Consider the following 19,410-nt stretch of genomic DNA (forward strand, 5'->3'; position numbering starts at 1 on the left):
TGTGGAGTTCTGGTTACCCCGTCATAGGAAGGTCATCATTAAACTAGAAAGAATGCAACAACAACAAATAATTGGACAATGTAACCAGCCCTGAAGGCTTTGAGTTGTAAGGAGATGCTGCATAGGCTGGGTGGTTTTTTTCAACACTGATGCTGAGGGGTGACCTTGGCATATAAAATCATGTGGTGAAAGGATTAAGAAATAGCCACAGTCTCTCCTTCCTCCCCTCCCCCCACCCCCTCCCCCATATGCAACAAGCTTCTCGAGGATGTAGTTGGGTAGGTACTATAACAATTTTTAAAAAAAAATTAAATTAGAAGTAGACATATTATAAAGTATAGTTACATATTATAGTAAAAACAACTTTTCATATACATCAGTCATACATTATTAACATTTTCAATTGTCGATTAATTCTGCTTCTAGTGGTTTTTTTTATATAGATAGAAAAAGAGAGAAAGAGAGAAAAAAGAGTTACAAATATCAAAAAAACAGAAAAGGTGGAATGGATTACTTATAATATGTCATTGGAGGTAGGTTCGTAGATTATAAAGTATGACTTTTCATCCTGAGTTCAAGTTTCAGTTGGATTTTCATGCTGGGCCAGTCTATCCCTTCAGATAATTAATGAATGGAGCCCATATTTTAACAAAAAGTTCTTGTTTGTCCATTAAGACAAGTCTAATTCTTTCTAGATGTAGGGTCACCGACATTTCCACAATCCACATTTTAATTGTGGGGGTTATAGGGCCTTTCCAAAATTTTAATATTAATTTTTTCCCGGTTATTATACTGTAGTCGAGGAAATTTCTTTGGCTTGTTGTGAGTGTTAAATTTAAAAGACAGTTAAACAGATACATGATCGGGATGGTTTAGAGAGATGTGGGTCAGACGCAGGCAGGCGAGACTAGCTTGGTTAAGCAACATGGTCGGCATGGAGAAGTTTGGCCAAAGGACCCGTTTCAATTCTGCATAGCTCAGTGACTACATAACTAGATTAAACTCAATTCCACTGTAGTGGGTCGGAGAATGCAATGAAAAAGTGACATTGTTTTAAGTATATACCCCACAGAAATTGTATGTACCTTGTAAACCAAATTGAACTGAGTAAGCAGATAAAGTGAAATAGTGTTTCCTCTCTGCGAAATTTACGGATGACTAGACTGGACCTCACCTGGTCTGGAAAATGAGATTAAAGTCTTGCTCCCGAAACAGCACCTTGGATGTGGATTTGCAGATCTCCTTCACATACACGTGTACCACCATGGTATCTGTGCCTTTCTCATACGAGTCATACTTTACTAATTTCAGATTCATGTAACCATCTGGTACTGCGGGATAAAACAAAGCATTCTTACAATTTTGGACCTTGTGCACAAATGTGTACAGTACCTACTACACATCGAAGAGGTTTGTGCTCAGTAACACATCTCTCAATTACATATTGGACACATACAGATTCTCATGATGACTATGGAATTCTAAGCAGAAAGACCATTCAGAAAAACTTGATTTTCAACTCCCTCCTGAAATATCCACTGTTCCATTAATAACGACAGAGCTTCCACCTTTATTGGATTGCAGCAGAGTTTATTCCCAGTAGTGATCACTGCAGATGAGAAAGTCTACTGACATAGCTCTCCTGTTCACCTTTCGACTGCTTCTTCTATACAATGTACTTGCGATTTACCATTTGTAAGCAGAAAACAAGCAGCAGAATCATTCGCCCTCTTGAGCTTGTGTTTTCTTTCAATAAGACCATGAACAAACTCTAGCAGCTCTATTTTCTTGCACAAACCCGTTATCTCTATTGATAACAATCTATTGATCTCTGCCTTGAATATACTCAGTAACTGAAATTCCACATTCCTCGTTGGTGGAGAATTCCAAGATTCGTACAAAATCATGAGAGGAATAGATCGGGTAGATGCACAGACTCTCTTGCCCAGAGTAGGGGAATCGAGGACCAGAGGACATAGGCTCAAGGTGAAAGGGAAAAGATTTAATAGGAATCCGAGGGGTCACTTTTTCACACAAAGGGTGGGAGGTGTATGGAACAAGCTGCCAGAGGAGGTAGTTGAGGCTGGGATTATCCCATCATTTAAGAAACAGTTAAGACAAGTACATGGATAGGACAGGTTTGGAGGGATGTGGACCAAGCGCAGGCAAGTGGGACCAGTTTAGCTGTGACATTGTTGGCCGGTTTGGGCAATTTGGGCCGAAGTGCCTGTTTCCACACTGTATCACTCTATGACCTCTGGGTGAAAGTGTTACTTTTCATCTGTCCTGAATGCCTGATTTTGAGGCTGACCATTATTTCTTTGACCAGTGGAAGCATCAATCCCCACAAAGCACAAAGAAATGTGTACTTTTCAGTGAGATCAGGCTCATTCTTTTAAACTCTAGAGTACTGACCCAGTAATCTCTCCATGTTTGACAACAACTCCTAAGTTGTCAAACATTTCTCAGTCTGAAGAAAAGGGTTTTGATCCAAAACGTCACCCATTCCTACTCTCCAGAGATGCTGCCTGTCCCGCTGAATTACTCCAGCATTTAGAGTCTACCTTTGATTTAAACCAGCATCTGCAGTTCTTTCCTAAGTTGAAAATATGGTTATGAATAAGGACAAGTTTGGACCATTGGGGAAAGGAAATTCTCAATTGGAGGGGGAAATTATAACATTATCAAGCTTGGGAGACTAATCTGGGAGCAGCTGTACTTAGCCAAGTGCACATCTGATATGTGGGAATCATTTAAGGCTCAGCTGCATGGAGCTCAATAGGAGAATGTACAAATATGGCAAGGTAAGACAACCCTGGATGATGATAGAACATAGGAACAGGCCTTTTGGTCCACAATGTCTGTGCCGAATACGATACAAAATGACACTGCTTCCATCACCATCCTCGGCAGCATGTTCCAGGCCTCAGCACTGTGCAACAGAAAACCTGATTTGCACATCTTCTTTTAACTGCCCCTCTCAACTTAAAGCCTTGCCTTCTGGGGAAAAAAGTTCTGACCATCTACCCTATCTACGTCTCGCATCATTTTATATACTTCTATCAGGCCTTCTGAAGTGCCAGAGAAAATAATCCAAGTTTTCTCAACCTCACTTATAGCTAATACCCTCTAATCCAGACAGTATACTGGAAAACATCTTCTGTACCTTCTCCAAAGCCTTCCCATCCTTCCTGTAATAGGACGACAAGAAATACATGCAATATTCCATATGCAGCCTGACCAAAATTTTATAAAGCTGCAACATGTCTTCCTGACTGTTATACTCAATGCCCAGACCGATAAAGGCAAGCATACGTACGGATGTCTCTGGTTTCCTCGCACACTCCGAAGATGTACAGGTTTGTAGGTTAATTTGCTTGGTAAAATTGTAAATTGTACCGAGTATGTGTAGGATAGTGTTTTAGTGTACACGGATTGTTGATGGGCTGAAGACTTGGCAGGCCGAAGGGCCTGTTTCCGTGCTGTATTTCTAAACTAAACCTTGCATGTGCCCGGTTTAAACTCCATCTGCTATTTTGATGTCCATATCAGTGGCAGATGGACAACATTTAAGATCATAAGTGGTAGGAATAGAATTAGGCCATTTCGGCCCATCAAGTCTACTCTGCCATTCAATCATGGCTGATCTACCTCTCCCTCCCAACCCCATTATCCTGCCTTCTCCCCATAACCCCTGACACTCATAAATTTGAATCTGAGAGACGAGATTTCTTCATTTAGAGGGACGGGAAGCAGTGAAACTCACATTAGTCTAGCTCATTTCTCCTTGTTTGAGAATCGTGCCCTCTCTGGGATCAAATTGGTGTGCCTTTGCTGCACTTCCCCCAACAGAAAGTATGCTTTCTTAGACAAGGAGACCAAAATGGGACATTATCCTGCAGGGTATTATGAAGGCCTAATATAACTGTAGCTGACACCTTGTCTCAATACTTAAAGGTTCTTGCTATGAAGGTCAGTCCTAGCAGAAATGCAAAGCAGTGCAGGAAGCCAGCAGATGGAAGCTTTTTATTTGTAGCTTCTTTACCTCACACCTCCAAATAGTATTTAATTTTAAAAGGTACATTAGTTACTTACCTTCAACCTTTTCCTCAGCGTGGTTTTCCTTCACCTGGCTGGTCTCTTCCACAGATGCTGGAGAGGGCACAGTGGTGTCCTCATCAGAGCTTCCTGTTGGGAGCTGCTCTCCAGTTAGTTGTTTAGTATGCCCCATTTGGTTCCCGGCAGATGTGTCAGAGTTCTCAGTTACACAACAACTTTGAGTAACAGTTTCTTCCACGGTTACATCTGCAACCTCAAGCCAGCCTCCAACAGATTCCGGAGCGTTCGGTTCAGTCTCACTCACTATCTGATCCATAGGAACATTGACATCTGAAGACTGTGCAGCATTGATATCTTGGTTCTCAGGAAGCAGTTTCTCCTTCTCAGTTACTTCCAGCTGTTGGAAAGAGAATACAAGCATTAGTATCATGGAGAATCCACTGGATCCCCATTCACTAACATAACAGACCTGACACAGGAGATGAACACAGCCAAAGTGTAGGATTGAATTTTTTGAAGAAGTAAATCAAGAAGGTTGATGAGGGCAAGGCCATTGACATTGTTTATATGGACCAGAAAGGCCTTTGATAAATTCTGCATGGTCAGCTGCTCTAGAAGGTTACAGCGCATGGGATCTAGGAAGAGGTAGCTAACAAGATATAGAATTGGCTTTAAGGTAAGAAGCAGTCTGGTGGAGGAAGGCTATTGGTCAAACTGGAGGCATGTGGGACAATCTGATAGATGCGGATAAAAGCATGAAGGGAACAGAAAGTGCAAATACATCAGCTTTTTGCCAGGGTAGGGAAATCATGATCTAGCGGACACAAATTCAAGGTGAGATGAGAAAGAGTTGATAGGAGCCAAAGGGGCAATTTATTTCACACAAACAGTGGTGGACATATGGAAAGTGCTGCCAGAGGAAATAGTTTAGGCAGGTCCAATAACAACATAGAAACATAGAAATTAGGTGCAGGAGTAGGCCATTCGGCCCTTCGAGCCTGCTCCGCCATTCAATATGATCATGGCTGATCATCCAACTCAGTATCCCATACCTGCCTTCTCTCCATACCCTCTGCTCCCCTTAGCCACAAGGGCCACATCTAACTCCCTCTTAAATATAGCCAATGAACTGGCCTCGACTACCCTCTGTGGCAGAGAGTTCCAGAGATTCACCACTCTCTGTGTGAAAAAAGTTCTTCTCATCTCGATTTTAAAGGATTTCCCCCTTATCCTTAAGCTGTGACCCCTTGTCCTGGACTTCCCCAACATCGGGAGCAATCTTCCTGCATCTAGCCTGTCCAACCCCATAAGAATTTTGTAAGTTTCTATAAGATCCCCTCTCAATCTCCTAAATTCTAGAGAGTATAAACCAAGTCTATCCAGTCTTTCTTCATAAGACAGTCCTGACATCCCAGGAATCAGTCTGGTGAACCTTCTCTGCACTCCCTCTATGGCAATAATGTCCTTCCTCAGATTTGGAGACCAAAACTGTACGCAATACTCCAGGTGTGGTCTCACCAAGACCCTGTACAACTGCAGTAGAACCTCCCTGCTCCTATACTCAAATCCTTTTGCTATGAAAGCTAACATACCATTCGCTTTCTTCACTGCCTGCTGCACCTGCATGCCCACTTTCAATGACTGGTGTACCATGATACCCAGGTCTCGCTGCATCTCCCCTTTTCCTAGTCGGCCACCATTTAGATAATAGTCTGCTTTCCTGTTTTTGCCACCAAAATGGATAACCTCACATTTATCCACATTATACTGCATCTGCCAAACATTTGCCCACTCACCCAGCCTATCCAAGTCACCTTGCAGTCTCCTAGCATCCTCCTCACAGCCAACACTGCCCCCCAGCTTAGTGTCATCCGCAAACTTGGAGATATTGCCTTCAATTCCCTCATCCAGATCATTAATATATATTGTAAATAGCTGGGGTCCCAGCACTGAGCCTTGCGGTACCCCACTAGTCACTGCCTGCCATTGTGAAAAGGACCCGTTTACTCCTACTCTTTGCTTCCTGTTTGCCAGCCAGTTCTCTATCCACATCAATACTGAACCCCCAATGCCGTGTGCTTTAAGTTTGTATACTAATCTCTTATGTGGGACCTTGTCGAAAGCCTTCTGAAAGTCCAGATACACCACATCCACTGGTTCTCCCCTATCCACGCTACTAGTTACATCCTCGAAAAATTCTATAAGATTCGTCAGACATGATTTACCTTTTGTAAATCCATGCTGACTTTGTCCAATGATTTCACCACTTTCCAAATGTGCTGCTATCCCATCTTTAATAACTGACTCTAGCAGTTTCCCCACTACCGATGTTAGACTAACTGGTCTGTAATTCCCCGTTTTCTCTCTCCCTCCCTTCTTAAAAAGTGGGGTTACGTTTGCTACCCGCCAATCCTCAGGAACTACTCCAGAATCTAAAGAGTTTTGAAAGATTATTACTAATGCATCCACTATTTCTGGAGCTACTTCCTTAAGTACTCTGGGATGCAGCCTATCTGGTCCTGGGGATTTATCGGCCTTTAATCCATTCAATTTACCCAACACCACTTCCCGGCTAACCTGGATTTCACTCAATTCCTCCAACTCCTTTGACCCGCGGTCCCCTGCTATTTCCGGCAGATTATTTATGTCTTCCTTAGTGAAGACGGAACCAAAGTAGTTATTCAATTGGTCCGCCATATCCTTGTTCCCCATGATCAACTCACCTGTTTCGGACTGCAAGGGACCTACATTTGTTTTAACTAATCTCTTTCTTTTCACATATCTATAAAAACCTTTGCAGTCAGTTTTTATGTTCCCTGCCAGTTTTCTTTCAAAATCTATTTTTCCTTTCCTAATTAAGCCCTTTGTCCTCCTCTGCTGGTCTCTGAATTTCTCCCAGTCCTCCGGTATGCTGCTTTTTCTGGCTAATTTGTACGCATCATCCTTCGCTTTGAACATATAAAAGATATTCAGACAGATACATGGATAGATAAAGGTTTAGAGGGATATGGGCCAAATGCGGGTAGATGGGACAAACTTACAGTGCCCTCCATAATGTTTGGGACAAAGACCCATCATTTATTTATTTGCCTCTGTACTCCACAACTTGAGATTTGTAATAGAAAAAAATCACATGTCGTTACAGTGCACATTGCCAGATTTTAATAAAGGCCATTTTTGTACATTTTGGTTTCACCATGTAGAAATTACAGCTGCGTTTATACATAGTCCCCCCCATTTCAGGGCACCATAATGTTTGGGACACATGGATTCACAGGTGTTTATAATTGCTCAGGCGTGTTTAATTACCTCCTTAATGCAGGTATAAGAGAGCTCTCAGCACCTAGTCTTTCCATTACCTTTGGAAACTTTTATTGCTGTTTATCAGCCATGATCACAATGAATGGCGGTGCTGGCTCGAAGGGCTGAATGGCCTCCTCCTTCACCAATTTTCTATCAACATGAGGACCAAAGTTGTGCCAATGAAAGTCAAATAAGCCATTATGGGACTGAGAAACGCAAATTAAACTTTTAGAGACATCAGCCAAACCTTCGGCTTACCAATATCAACTATTTGGAACATCATTAAGAAGAAAGAGAGCACTAGTGAGCTTACTAATCGCAAAGGGACTGGCAGGCCAAGGTAGCAGGCCAGGCTGATGACAGAAGAATTCTCTCTATAATAAAGAAAAATCCTCAAACACCTGTCCAACAGATCAGAAACACTCTTCGGGAGTCAGGGGTGGATTTCTCAATGACCTCTGTCTGCAGAAGACTTCATGAACAGAAATAGAGGCTACACTGCAAGATGCAAACCACTGGTTAGCCGTAAAAATAGGATGGCCCAGTTACAGTTTGCCAAGAAGTGCTTAAAAGAGCAACCATAGTTCTGGAAAAAGGTCTTGTGGACAGATGAGACGAAGATTAACTTATATCAGAGTGATGGCAAAAGCAAAGTATGGCGGAGGGAAGGAACTGCCCAAGATCCAAAGCATGCCATCTTATCTGTGAAACACAGTGGTGGTGGTGATGTTATGGACTGGGCATGTATGTTTGCTGAAAGTACTGACTCACTTATCTTCATTGATGATAGAATTGCTGATGGTAGTAGCATAATTAATTCTGAAGTGTATAGACACATCCTATCTGCTCAAGTTCAAACAAATGCCTCAAAACTCATTGGCCGGCGATTCATTCTACAGCAAGACAATGATCCCAAACATACTACAAAGGAGTTTTTCAAAGCTAATAAAATGGTCAATTCTTGAGTGGCCAAGTCACTCACCCGATCTGAACCCAATTGAACATGCCGTTTATATGCTGAAGAGAAAACTGAAGAGGACTAGCCCCCAAAACAAGCATAAACTAAAGATGGCTGCAATACAGGTCTGGCAGAGCATCACCAGAGAAGACACCCAGCAACTGGTGATGTCCATGAATCACAGACTTCAAGCAGTCATTGCATGCAAAGGATATGCAACAAAATACTAAACATGACTACTTTCATTGACATGACATTGCTGTGGCCCGAACATTCTGGTGCCCTGAAATTGGGGGGGGAGAGGGGGCTTACGTATAAACACTGCTGTAATTTCTACATGGTGAAACAAAAATGTATAAAATTGGCCTTTATTAAAATCTGACAATGTGCACTTTAACCACATGCGATTGTTCCTATTACAAATCTCAAATTGTGGAGTACAGAGGCAAATAAATAAATGGTGGGTCTTTGTCCCAAACATCATGGAGGGCACTATAGATGCGGCATTTTGGTTGGCATGGACGAGATTGGCTGAAGGGCCTGTTTCGTGCTGTATGACTATGATTTAGAAAACTGTACCTCAGCTTTCTCAGTCGATGCTTGCCTCACATTCACTTCACTTTTGTCTTCCATGTGCCAATCTCCCTGGGGACCACGGCCGTTCTTCTTCACCCTAGCCTCAACCGCGGCATCCAATAATCCTCCATCAGCATCACTTACAATGAGTTCATCCTCCGGGCTTTTTGGACCCTCTGCAGGTTTTTGAAAACAAGCGGGATCAGTTTCTTCGCTGGACTTGACACAGACGGGTTGTGATGCAATGGGCTCCTGGATAACCCGAGTGTTATTCAGAGTCTTGCACTGACTGGTCCGTTTCATCCCAGGTTCAGGCGGGGACTCTGTCTTTCCTGGAGCTTTCACCTTGATGGGGCGCTTAATTCCGCGCTCTGCTTTCGCTTTCCTTTCTGCGATGTCAGATAATTTTCCTGATTTTTCCACTTCGATATTTTCGCTGGGCAAAACCTTTTCCTTCCCAACATCTTTTGGTGGAATAACTATGGGCTGCCCTTTATTTTTCTTCTTCTGCAACAGCAATGAAATCAACGTCAGTCAGTTGAAAAGCTGCACCTTTGAAGCGCATTTTACAGAATTGCAGAATCGAACAGTGCAGGCAACTCGATCCGCTGTCTCTGCGTGGATTCTGAATGGCCTCTCTGATTGGTCTTACTCTCTGCATTATCCCCAATAGACCTACAATGCTTTGTTCAAATACATATCCAATTCCCTTTTCAAAATTGCTATTGAACTTGCCGCACACCCCCCTGCTATACAATACAGAAAAAATCCATAATTAACCATTTGAAAAAACTAATTTATTTTATACATCATTCAAATATTTCAACAGGTCCATTGCTCTTGGAAATATCTGCATGCAATCATGGAAGCAATGGCTTGGTCTCGTCAGGCCGCAGTGGATGACACTCGATCAGAGCTGTGAGATCGGAGATAAGCGATCTACCAGATAAGTAAGAGACAAGTAAACAAAAACACTCTAGCGTTGGCAGACAATCCTACCTTCTGCGAATCTTCTAACTGATTGGCCCTCACTTCCTCCTGCACAAGGCACTCGGCACATCATGTCATAATTAACATAACAACCAAGCTCGCCATTAAATAAACTGTAGGGAACCCACAGGCTGAAGTATTGGAGAGAAGAACACTATAGATACCCCAAAAACACAGGTAATCTAAGAATAGTGCAAATCACATTAATATGCAAGGAAAAAAATTTGCAAATAGCTTATTGTTAAAATAGTCACATTTACGTTTGAGCATTGCTGTCCTAACTTCTCAAAAAGTCTGACAATGGGTCTAGATCCCAAATGTCACCTATTGATTTTCTTCGTAGATGCTGCCTGATCTGCCGAGTTACTTCAGGATTTTGTGTTTAACTTTAGTGTAAACCAACATCTGCAATTCATTTTTTATTACAAGTCTCTCTTCACTAGTCAAAGCCACACTTTCCTTTGCAGGTGTCTGAATACACATACTCTCTGGTTCTCAGATACAATGCTGCTTGCTGTGTGAATAAACTTCAATGCACTTACCTTTTAACTGGACCAATGTGTCTGAAGATATGCCATTACCATAATTAATTAATTCATGTCTACACTTGGGAGTATTCTCTAGAGATGCCTTTTTACTTTGACACAGAAGCCTTGGAAACATCACATGACCAACCAGCTATACAGTAAATCAGTTGTTGGTTAATCAAGAAGCCCACTTGTAAATGTTTTACTGCGGTGGCAAATGAAGCAGAATAAAAATAGCACAGTAATCCCATCTAGTCAGCAAAGCAAGTAAAGGCAATGCTCAGAATAGAACTCAGGTAAACAGAGCAGGAGGAAAACAGCCTGGCTCCAAGACACTAGACCACAAATCGTAAAGAGTTGTTGATGTAGCCCAGCCCACCATGCAATCACAACCCCCATCTATACTTCACGCTGCCTCACAAACAGCCAACATAATCAAGGACCACTCCCACCACAGGCATTTCTTGGTCTCCCACTGCACAGAAGATACAAAATCTGAAAGCAAGCCCCACCAGATTCTGGAACAGCTTCTTCCCCACTGTTATCAGACTACTAAACAGTCCTCCCATGAACTAGTGTAGTCCTAATCTCCCAAATTACTTCATTGCGGCCCATGGACTTTTCCTCGGGATCTGTAACTCTGCAATGCTGTGCAACCATATTCTGCACTCTTGCACATTTCTCTTTGCTCTACCGTCTGGACACGTGTGTGGCTTGATGCGACTCATGTACAGCATGATCTGACTTAGTTGGATAGCACGCAAACAAAAGCTTATCTCAGTACTCAAAAGGCGCTTCACCATCTCGGTACGAATGACAATAATAAATCAACATGGCCGTCGCTGTGAGGACGCAGCAGGGAAAGGCAACGTGTGCAGAGAACATACAGGGTTCAGTGGGTGCCTCCGTTAATCTGGCATATTGCAAACAATGTGGTAAGAGAAGACATGGATGGATATCCAGAGTGTTGTTTATCCTTCTTGATCACTAGCCAGTGGTTCTTGTGATCACATGCACAGGTGGGCATTGCATGCCAATGTCACCCGAGGTTAGCTGTGAAAAAGGGCAGCTGGCTGCAATAGGCAAGCAACCAGTGACTGCATCGCAGATGTGAGTCTTTAAAAGAGCTACCCAATTAACCTCACTGCCTTCTTTCTTCAAAGACCTGCAGTTTGTTTTATTCCTTTTTAAGAATTACGGAATCTTTTGTCAAATCTTGACTCATTTTGCTTGGTTTTACAGATGACTGAATTTGTGCCCTTTGGTAATAGACCCTCCTTCCAACAAGAACATTTCCTTCCATTAGATGAAGGTTGTGAAGACTGTCATGGTTAACTAGTTATTCCAAACTCAATGTACGCCAACAAGCAGCCCAGGTTGCTTTCCCATTAGTGGGAATCAAAAATAGGTTGACAATGAATGGACCCAGGAGACCTGTCAAGAATCAGTATAACATGAGGGCAACACAGTGGTACACCTGGAAATGCTGCTGCCTCACAGCACCAGAGGCCAGGTTCAATCCTGACCTCGGGTGCTGTCTGTGTGTAGTTTCCACGTTCTCCCCGTGACCGCATGTGTTTTCTTCGGGTGCTCCCACATCCCAAAGACGTGTGGGTTTGGAGGCTATTGGCCTATAAAATGAACCTGGTGTAGAGAGTGGATGTGAAAGTGGGGAACATAAAACTAGTATAAATAGGTGATCAAAAATAGGCCGAAGGGCCTGTTTTCATGCTGCATCTTTCAATTAATCAAACTCGAGGAACATCTAAGAAAACCACCCAAGTGTTCATTTTAAAATTTTAAAGCCAATATGGTCAGTTAATGTTTGAAATTCTCAGTGGCAGCTACATTTCGCAAATGCATAACTTTACCATTTCAAGCCAGGAAATCTTGTAGTTCTAATATTAGATGAGTATTGGAGTAAAGTCACCAGTCATAGTTTGGGATGAAAATGCAACCTCTCCTTCAAGAAAAGCAAAAGCTTGCATCGTCTGAAGATGGGCCCCTTTTATTTCCCTCCACACGTGTTCCTCCTGCTGAGTTTCTCCAGCACATTTGCTCAAGATTCCAGCATCTGCAGTCTTGTGTCTCCAAAGCAGGAACAAAACTAAAAGCAGAAAAACTACTGTGCCTTTCATTCGCAATCTCAAGATACTCTGGGAAACCTTGCAGTCATTGGGCAGTGTGTTGTAATCATTTTTTTTAATTTTATTTTTTTATTTTTTTTTATATTTATTTTATTTTTTATGTTTTGTTTATTTTATTAGAAGTTAATACAGTACAAAACAGTACAGTGGAACCTAATTTTAGGTGCCAACTATGTCATACCGTAATCCATTCTATGTACAACCTCTACTTTTATGTTTTGAAAAGGAAGTAAGCAAGACAAGAAAAAGAAAACAATGGAAAGGGGAAAAAGAGGAAAAATAGATGGTAGAGAATAGAAAAACGTGAAGTGTGTATATAAAAAAAAGAAAAAGTGGAAAGTAGAAATAGGAGAGAAGGCCCCTTAAAAGATAAATTTTCAAATCTGTATTCGGAGATGTAGATCTATCCGCGGCTTGAACTGAAATCAGCAATCTTTACGGTACCGCTGCATCACATGATTCCAAAAAGTCGATGAAAGGAGACCAACTCCTTAAGAATTGTTCATATTTATCTATTAATCGGAGTCTAATTTCTTCAAGGCGTGCTATGTCCATCATATTCCTAATCCACATTTTAACAGTTGGTATGGTTGTATTTTTCCAAAATTTAAGTATCAATTTCTTTCCAATTATTAACCCATAATTAAAAAAAACATTTTGGTCTTTATTTAAATTGATATCTTCTACTATTATTCCAAATATAATCCATTCCGTTTTAGGTTCTATTGTGGACTTAAAAAGCTTTGTAAATATATCAAATATATCGCTCCAAAATGTATTCAACTTTGTACATCCTACAAATGAATGCGTTATATTAGCGTTTTGAAACAAACATTTATCGCATCTGGGAGAGACGTTTGGATAACATTTATTCAACCTCGTTTTTGAATAATATAGTCTATATAATAATTTGAATTGAATTAAATTATGTCTTGCATTAATAGAACAATTATGTGTGTTCATCAGATACTTTTCCTATCTATCCTTCCAGATCTTTATCATTAGCTCATGTTCCCAATCTTCTCTTAGTGCTTCTGTTGAGGGTAATTCTCTATTTAATATATAATTTTTGTGAATCAGCCTTAATATTCATTGCTTCTTCTAAAGGGTCTAAAAATATAGTTTGAAATCTATGTATATATTTCTTCATAAAGTCACATATCTGTATATATTTAAAATATTGATTATCCTTCAGTTTAAATTTAAATTTTAAATGTTGAAATGATAACAGTTTGCCCAATTCATACACATCCCCTACTTTCCTAACCCCCAGTCTATCCCATTGTTGATATGTTTTGTCGATGAGAGATGGTTTGAATGTGGGATTGTTCACTAGTGGGGTTAGTACTGATAGATTATTTAATTTCAAGGATACTTTTATTTGTTTCCAAATTCTTATTGTATTGTGAATAATTGGGTTCTTCTTATATATTATACTATTCAATTTTATCGGTGAGAGCAAGATCGTTCCTATATCGTGCGGATAGCATTCTTCTTTCTCCATTCTTATCCACTCCAACTGCTGAGTGGAACTATCCAACCAGTACATTATGTTCTTAATATGCACTGCCCAGTAGTAATACATAAAGTTAGGTAATGATAAACCCCAACTTCTTTAGGTTTACACAAATGCTTTCGTTGAATTCTGTGTGCTCTGTAATCCCATATAAAATTAGTGATAGTAGAATCTAGTTTTTTGAAAAAGTATTTTGGAATATATATTGGGATCGCTTGAAACAAAAATATTAATTGTGGTAAGAAAGTCATTTTTATAGCGTTAATTCTACCTATCAATGAGAGCGGGAGCGTTTTCCAAAATTTAATCATATCATTCAGTTTATTTAATAGTGGCATAAAATTGGCACTAAATAATGATTTGTGTCTTCTCGTAATTTGAATACCCAGATACTTGAATTTTTCTGTTGCAATTTAGAAGGGGAATTTTAGTAAGTGTCTCGAATCCTGTGGTTTTAAAGACATAATTTCGCTTTTATTCCAATTTATTCTATATCCTGAAAAAGAGCCGAATTCCTCAATTAATGTTAATAATGTGGGTATACTCGTTTGTGTATTAGTAATATATAAAAGGATATCATCAGCGTATAATGAAATTTTATTCTTTGAGTCCTTAGTGTTATATCCGTGAATATTCGGGTGATTTCTAATCCTTTCGGCCAGCGGTTCTATCATAAGGGCAAATAGCAATGGTGATAAGGTACAACCTTGCCCATTACCCCTTGATAAGTAAAATTTTGGAGATAGCATATTGTTAGTTAATATTCTAGCCGTAGGTCTATCGTAAAGTACTTTAACCCATCTAATAAAATTCTCTCCCGTATTAAATTTTTGGAGTACCTTGTATAAATACTGCCATTCTACCTGATCAAATGCCTTCTCTGCATCCAGCGTAAAAACTGAAATATCTTCATTGTCCTCATTGTGAGAGTACATTATATTGAAAAGCCTTCTCAAATTATTAAATGATTGTCTTTTGGGTATAAATCCCGTTTGATCCGCATTTATTAAATTGTTAATATAATTATTTAGTCTTCTAGCTAGAATCTTTGCTAAAATTTTCTGATCCGTATTTAGAAGTGAAATAGCTCTACAAGAACCCGGTTCATCTAAATCTTTATCTTTTTTTGGTATAAGCGTTATTGTTGCTTCCAGTGTGTTGTAATCATGATGGCAAGGATAGAGATATGACAGATAGGCTATGCAAAACAAGCTCCCACAAACAAACACAAACATAACAAATCAACCCGTTTTCCTGAAAAGCAAAACATATGAGACAAGTGGATCTTTTTCAGAATGCAATGAGTAGAGTGTTCCCCAGTTCAGTTCTTGGCCTCAGTAACTTGTTATTAATGATTTGGAGAGGGGGGGGGGGGAAGAAGAGAATATAAGGTGTTCAGATTTGCTGATGACGTGAAATGGTTGGAAGGGGAAACGACAATCAAGATACAGGTACTGAGATTCTGCAAAAGGGCATTGAGTGAGCGAGGGGACAAAAACTTGTCAAATGGATTTACCGCGCACAAAACACAAGTTAGCAGGCAGATGCAGCAATAGTTAAGACAACACAGGGCTGGGGTTTAGAAATAGGGAAGCTTTACTATAATTGACAGTCGGCATAGACTTGGTGGGCCGAAGGGGCCGTTTCCATGCTGTACCTCGAAACAAATATGAACAATTGTACAGTGCTTGCAGTGTCACATCTGGAGCACTGTAGGCAGTTTTGATCCCCTTTCCCTAGAAAAGATAGATCAGCATTCACAGTCCAAAGGATATCCACTAGGTTATTTTCTGGAATGGGAGCATTGTCCTAAACAGGTTGGATCTGTTTAAATGGAGTTTAGGAAAATGAGGCATGATCTTATTGCTATCTACAGATAGTAAGGGAACTTGTTAGGTGGATGTCAAAACGATGTGAGATGTAAAACTTAGGTACTTAGAAATTCTTTCTTGCAGAAGGCGACACATCTCTGGAATTCTCTGCCACAGAGTGCTCTGGAGGTTACTTCATGGAAGAGCACCATCTTCAAATACATCTTGGACAGCCAATAAAAAATGGTCTTTCTAGCCATGTTTCCGTCCAAGGGAAGAACACCAAAGGCCATTTGGCCCAGTCACGTGCGAAGGCCTCAAAGAACAATTCAGAGAGAAATAACAACAGCTGTAACACATGTTGGTAATTTACTATACCATGAGAGATGACCACGTGTGCAGCGGAATCTTCTTTGGCATTACAAGCTGGAGGATGTTTCCCTTCTCTTTGTACTGCAGCTTACTGCACGAGCTCTCAATCTCTTCATGGAATTGACAACTCCACTGGCGTCCATCTAAAGTGCCACAGCAAGAAAAAATACAAGATTAAATGAAAAATTGGAAGCGTTTTGTTTTAGAAAGAATACGTATAATCAAGAGTAGTCTGTGAATTTCTCTGCCCTGGCAACCTACTCCTTTCCTCATTCCCGTTCAGGGAACTATGGTTTTATATTAATGTTAAATTATTTAAAAGTCAATAGACAATATGTGCAGGAGTAGGCCATTCGGTCCTTCGAGCCAGCACCGCGATTCACAGTGATCATGGCTGATCATCCACATTCAGTACCCCATTCCTGCCTTCTCACCATATCCCCTCACTCCGCTATCTTTAAGAGCTCTATCTAACTCTCTCTTGAACGCATCCAGAGAAGTGGCCTCCACTGTCTTCTGAGGCAGAGAATTCCACAGATTCACAACTCTCTGGGTAAAAAGGTTTTTCCTCATCTCCGTTCTAAATGGCCTACCCCTTATTCTTTGACTGTGTCCCCTGGTTCTGGGAACATTTTTCCTGCCTCTAGCGTGTCCCATCCCTTAATAATCTTATATGTTTCAATAAGATCACCTCTCATCCTTCTAAATACCATAGTATACAAGCCCAGCTGCTCCATTCTATAAACATAGGACAGTCCCGCCATCCCGGGAATTAACCTAGTGAACCTACGCTGCACTCCCTCAATAGCAAGAATGTCCTTCCTCAAATTAGGAGACCAAAACTGCACACAATACTCCAGGTGTGGTCTCACTAGGGCCCTGTACAACTGCAGAATTACCTCTTTGCTCCTCTTGTTATGAAGGCCAACAAGCCATTAGCTTTCTTCACTGCCTGCTGTACCTGCATGCTTACTTTCAGTGAGTGATGAACAAGGACCCCCAGATCTCTTTGCACTTCCCCCTTTCCCAACTTGATACCATTCAGATAATAATCTGCCTTCCTGTTTTTGCCATAAAAGTGGATAACATCACATTTATCCACATTAAACTGCATCTGCCCACTCACCCAACCTGTCCCAGCACCGAGTCTTGCTGGATCCCACTACTCACTGCCTGACATTCTGAAAGGGACTCGTTAATCCTTACTCTTAAGTTTCCTGTCTGCCAACCAGTTTTCTATCCATGTCAGTACCCTATCCCCAATACCATGTGCTCTAATTTTGCCCACTAATCTCCTATGTGAGACAGAATGTACAATTTATAATTATTTTAAACCTCCTCCAACACCACACAGTCTGATGGCTACAATCAAGGTAGGTCCAAGAGTAAGCACAAAGGTAATCCAGCAAAAAGACAAAGCAACTGATTGCAAAAGCTCCAATAGATATACAAACAAAAGGCTGACGAGTTAATGTGGGTGCCTTTCAGACTGAAGCAAGAACAATTACAATGAGCAATGAGGAAATGGCAGAGAAATTATGCAAATATTCTGTTGTCTTCACAGTTAAAAACAAAAAAATGTTGCAGCAACAGGTCTAGTGAGTAAACTGAAATAAATTTGCATTGGTTAAAAACATACAGAAAAGTAATCATTTTGAAAGGCAATAATCTGAACTCCAAGGTTTTTCTCTGAAACAAGTAGCCGACATGTGGAACCTTGTCACTTCTACCTCATGTGCAGTTAATAAAATCTGTCCTAACCCAGAAACCTCCTCCATTGCTTCCATTAGCTTACGGAGATAGGTCCCATCCTGTCCTCGGGATTTATTCACCCTAATGTGCTCCAAGATTTCTAACACATCCTCTTCCCCGTTACAGATGAGCGTCTCCCTTAACTTTCTGGTCACCACGTCCTTCTCCCTGGTGAATAGTATTCATTTAGGATCTTTCTCCTGGCTCCATGCACACTTTAATTCGTTGAACCCCGAGGGGATTTAGTCCTTCATTAGTCACACTCTGGCCTCTAATAAACACACACAATATTTGGACTAGCCTTAATTTGATTTGCCATTCCAAGTCATTCCATGGCCCCTTTTGATTTCTTTAAGTTCTTTCCTATATCTTCTATAAAGCACGTGGCTTAGATACCAATCTCCCTTAACTACGACGATCAGAAAGAGACCATAAGAGAGAGGTTTACCAATTAGCAAACCATTGTGAAATAGTACTGTGGACCTGAATGATCCGAGAGCTTACCCAGAGTCCAGGAATTAGTGGCTTGGTTAGTGTTGGTAGTAGGGTGTTGGTATGGAAATGAACCATGGACCTCCAGATACTATATGTCATACAACAGCACCTTGACAGTGGCTTGATGACATTATTGGATCGGATGAAACAGCACGCTGAAGTAACGGGAGTGGAGTTAATGACTGGCTGCCCCAGAGGCTGGGGTCTGGAAGTGCAGTGAAGACTCGGGATATGATTTGAAAAAAAAAATTAGATGCAGAGGAATTTTAAAAACCATCCTGGAGAGAATGCAATGAGGAGTCTGTTACTACACACCCTGCGACCATGTCCCACGGGTGATCCTTGCTGTGAAACTTAAATTAGTAACAGCAATAATGTTCCCATGATGTCTCACTCACCTGGCAGTGTAATTACACAGTCAGAGTCTGTGAAAGCTGCATCAATCTCATCAACCTTTAGGCCCCCCTCTCCTGGCTTCAACTTCACAATAACCTCATCAGCATTCTGTTTCCAGTCGACAAACAGATCTGCAAGACAAAGCAGAACCACTGTAAACACATAGGGCCTGTGAGGAGTTAATCACATTTCAGTCACGTTAGTTTGAAGTTGCCACTTTCAATAGCAACAAACCCATTAAACATAGTGGTGCATCATCCCAACATGATCAAATATCAAAATTGAATAATACAATAATCACAATAATTATCAGGCTAGTGTTCCCTTTTCAGCTGATCGATTTACTGGTGAGATCATTCAAAAGCAAAACTTCCTGCATTATTATACAAACCCGACACCAATAATCAATTTGTCCTGAGCAGTGCAAGTGGGCAAGTCAGAAGCAAACTGAAGTAAAGGAGGGGGTTAACAATGAGCACAAGCCCAAACCCATTTCTCCACCAACACC

At 40.9% G+C, this 19,410-nt stretch overlaps 1 protein-coding gene across 3 annotated transcripts in view; it reads right to left on the reverse strand.

Moving 5' to 3' along the window:
• Nucleotides 1-19,410, reverse strand: part of usp19 (ubiquitin specific peptidase 19) — a 90,678-nt gene that overhangs the window by 61,047 nt on the left and 10,221 nt on the right. For all 3 annotated transcript variants that reach the window (XM_033036937.1, XM_033036936.1, XM_033036935.1), the window contains exons 2-6: nucleotides 18,905-19,033; nucleotides 16,266-16,402; nucleotides 8,900-9,403; nucleotides 4,096-4,456; nucleotides 1,175-1,331 (exon numbers count right to left, since the gene is read on the reverse strand). In XM_033036937.1, the coding sequence (XP_032892828.1) occupies nucleotides 1,175-1,331; nucleotides 4,096-4,456; nucleotides 8,900-9,403; nucleotides 16,266-16,402; nucleotides 18,905-19,033 (1,288 nt within the window). The remainder of the gene's footprint in view (nucleotides 1-1,174; nucleotides 1,332-4,095; nucleotides 4,457-8,899; nucleotides 9,404-16,265; nucleotides 16,403-18,904; nucleotides 19,034-19,410) is intronic.

This window comes from Amblyraja radiata, chromosome 18 (genome assembly GCF_010909765.2).
Source record: "Amblyraja radiata isolate CabotCenter1 chromosome 18, sAmbRad1.1.pri, whole genome shotgun sequence".
NCBI classification, from domain to species: Eukaryota; Metazoa; Chordata; class Chondrichthyes; order Rajiformes; family Rajidae; genus Amblyraja; species Amblyraja radiata.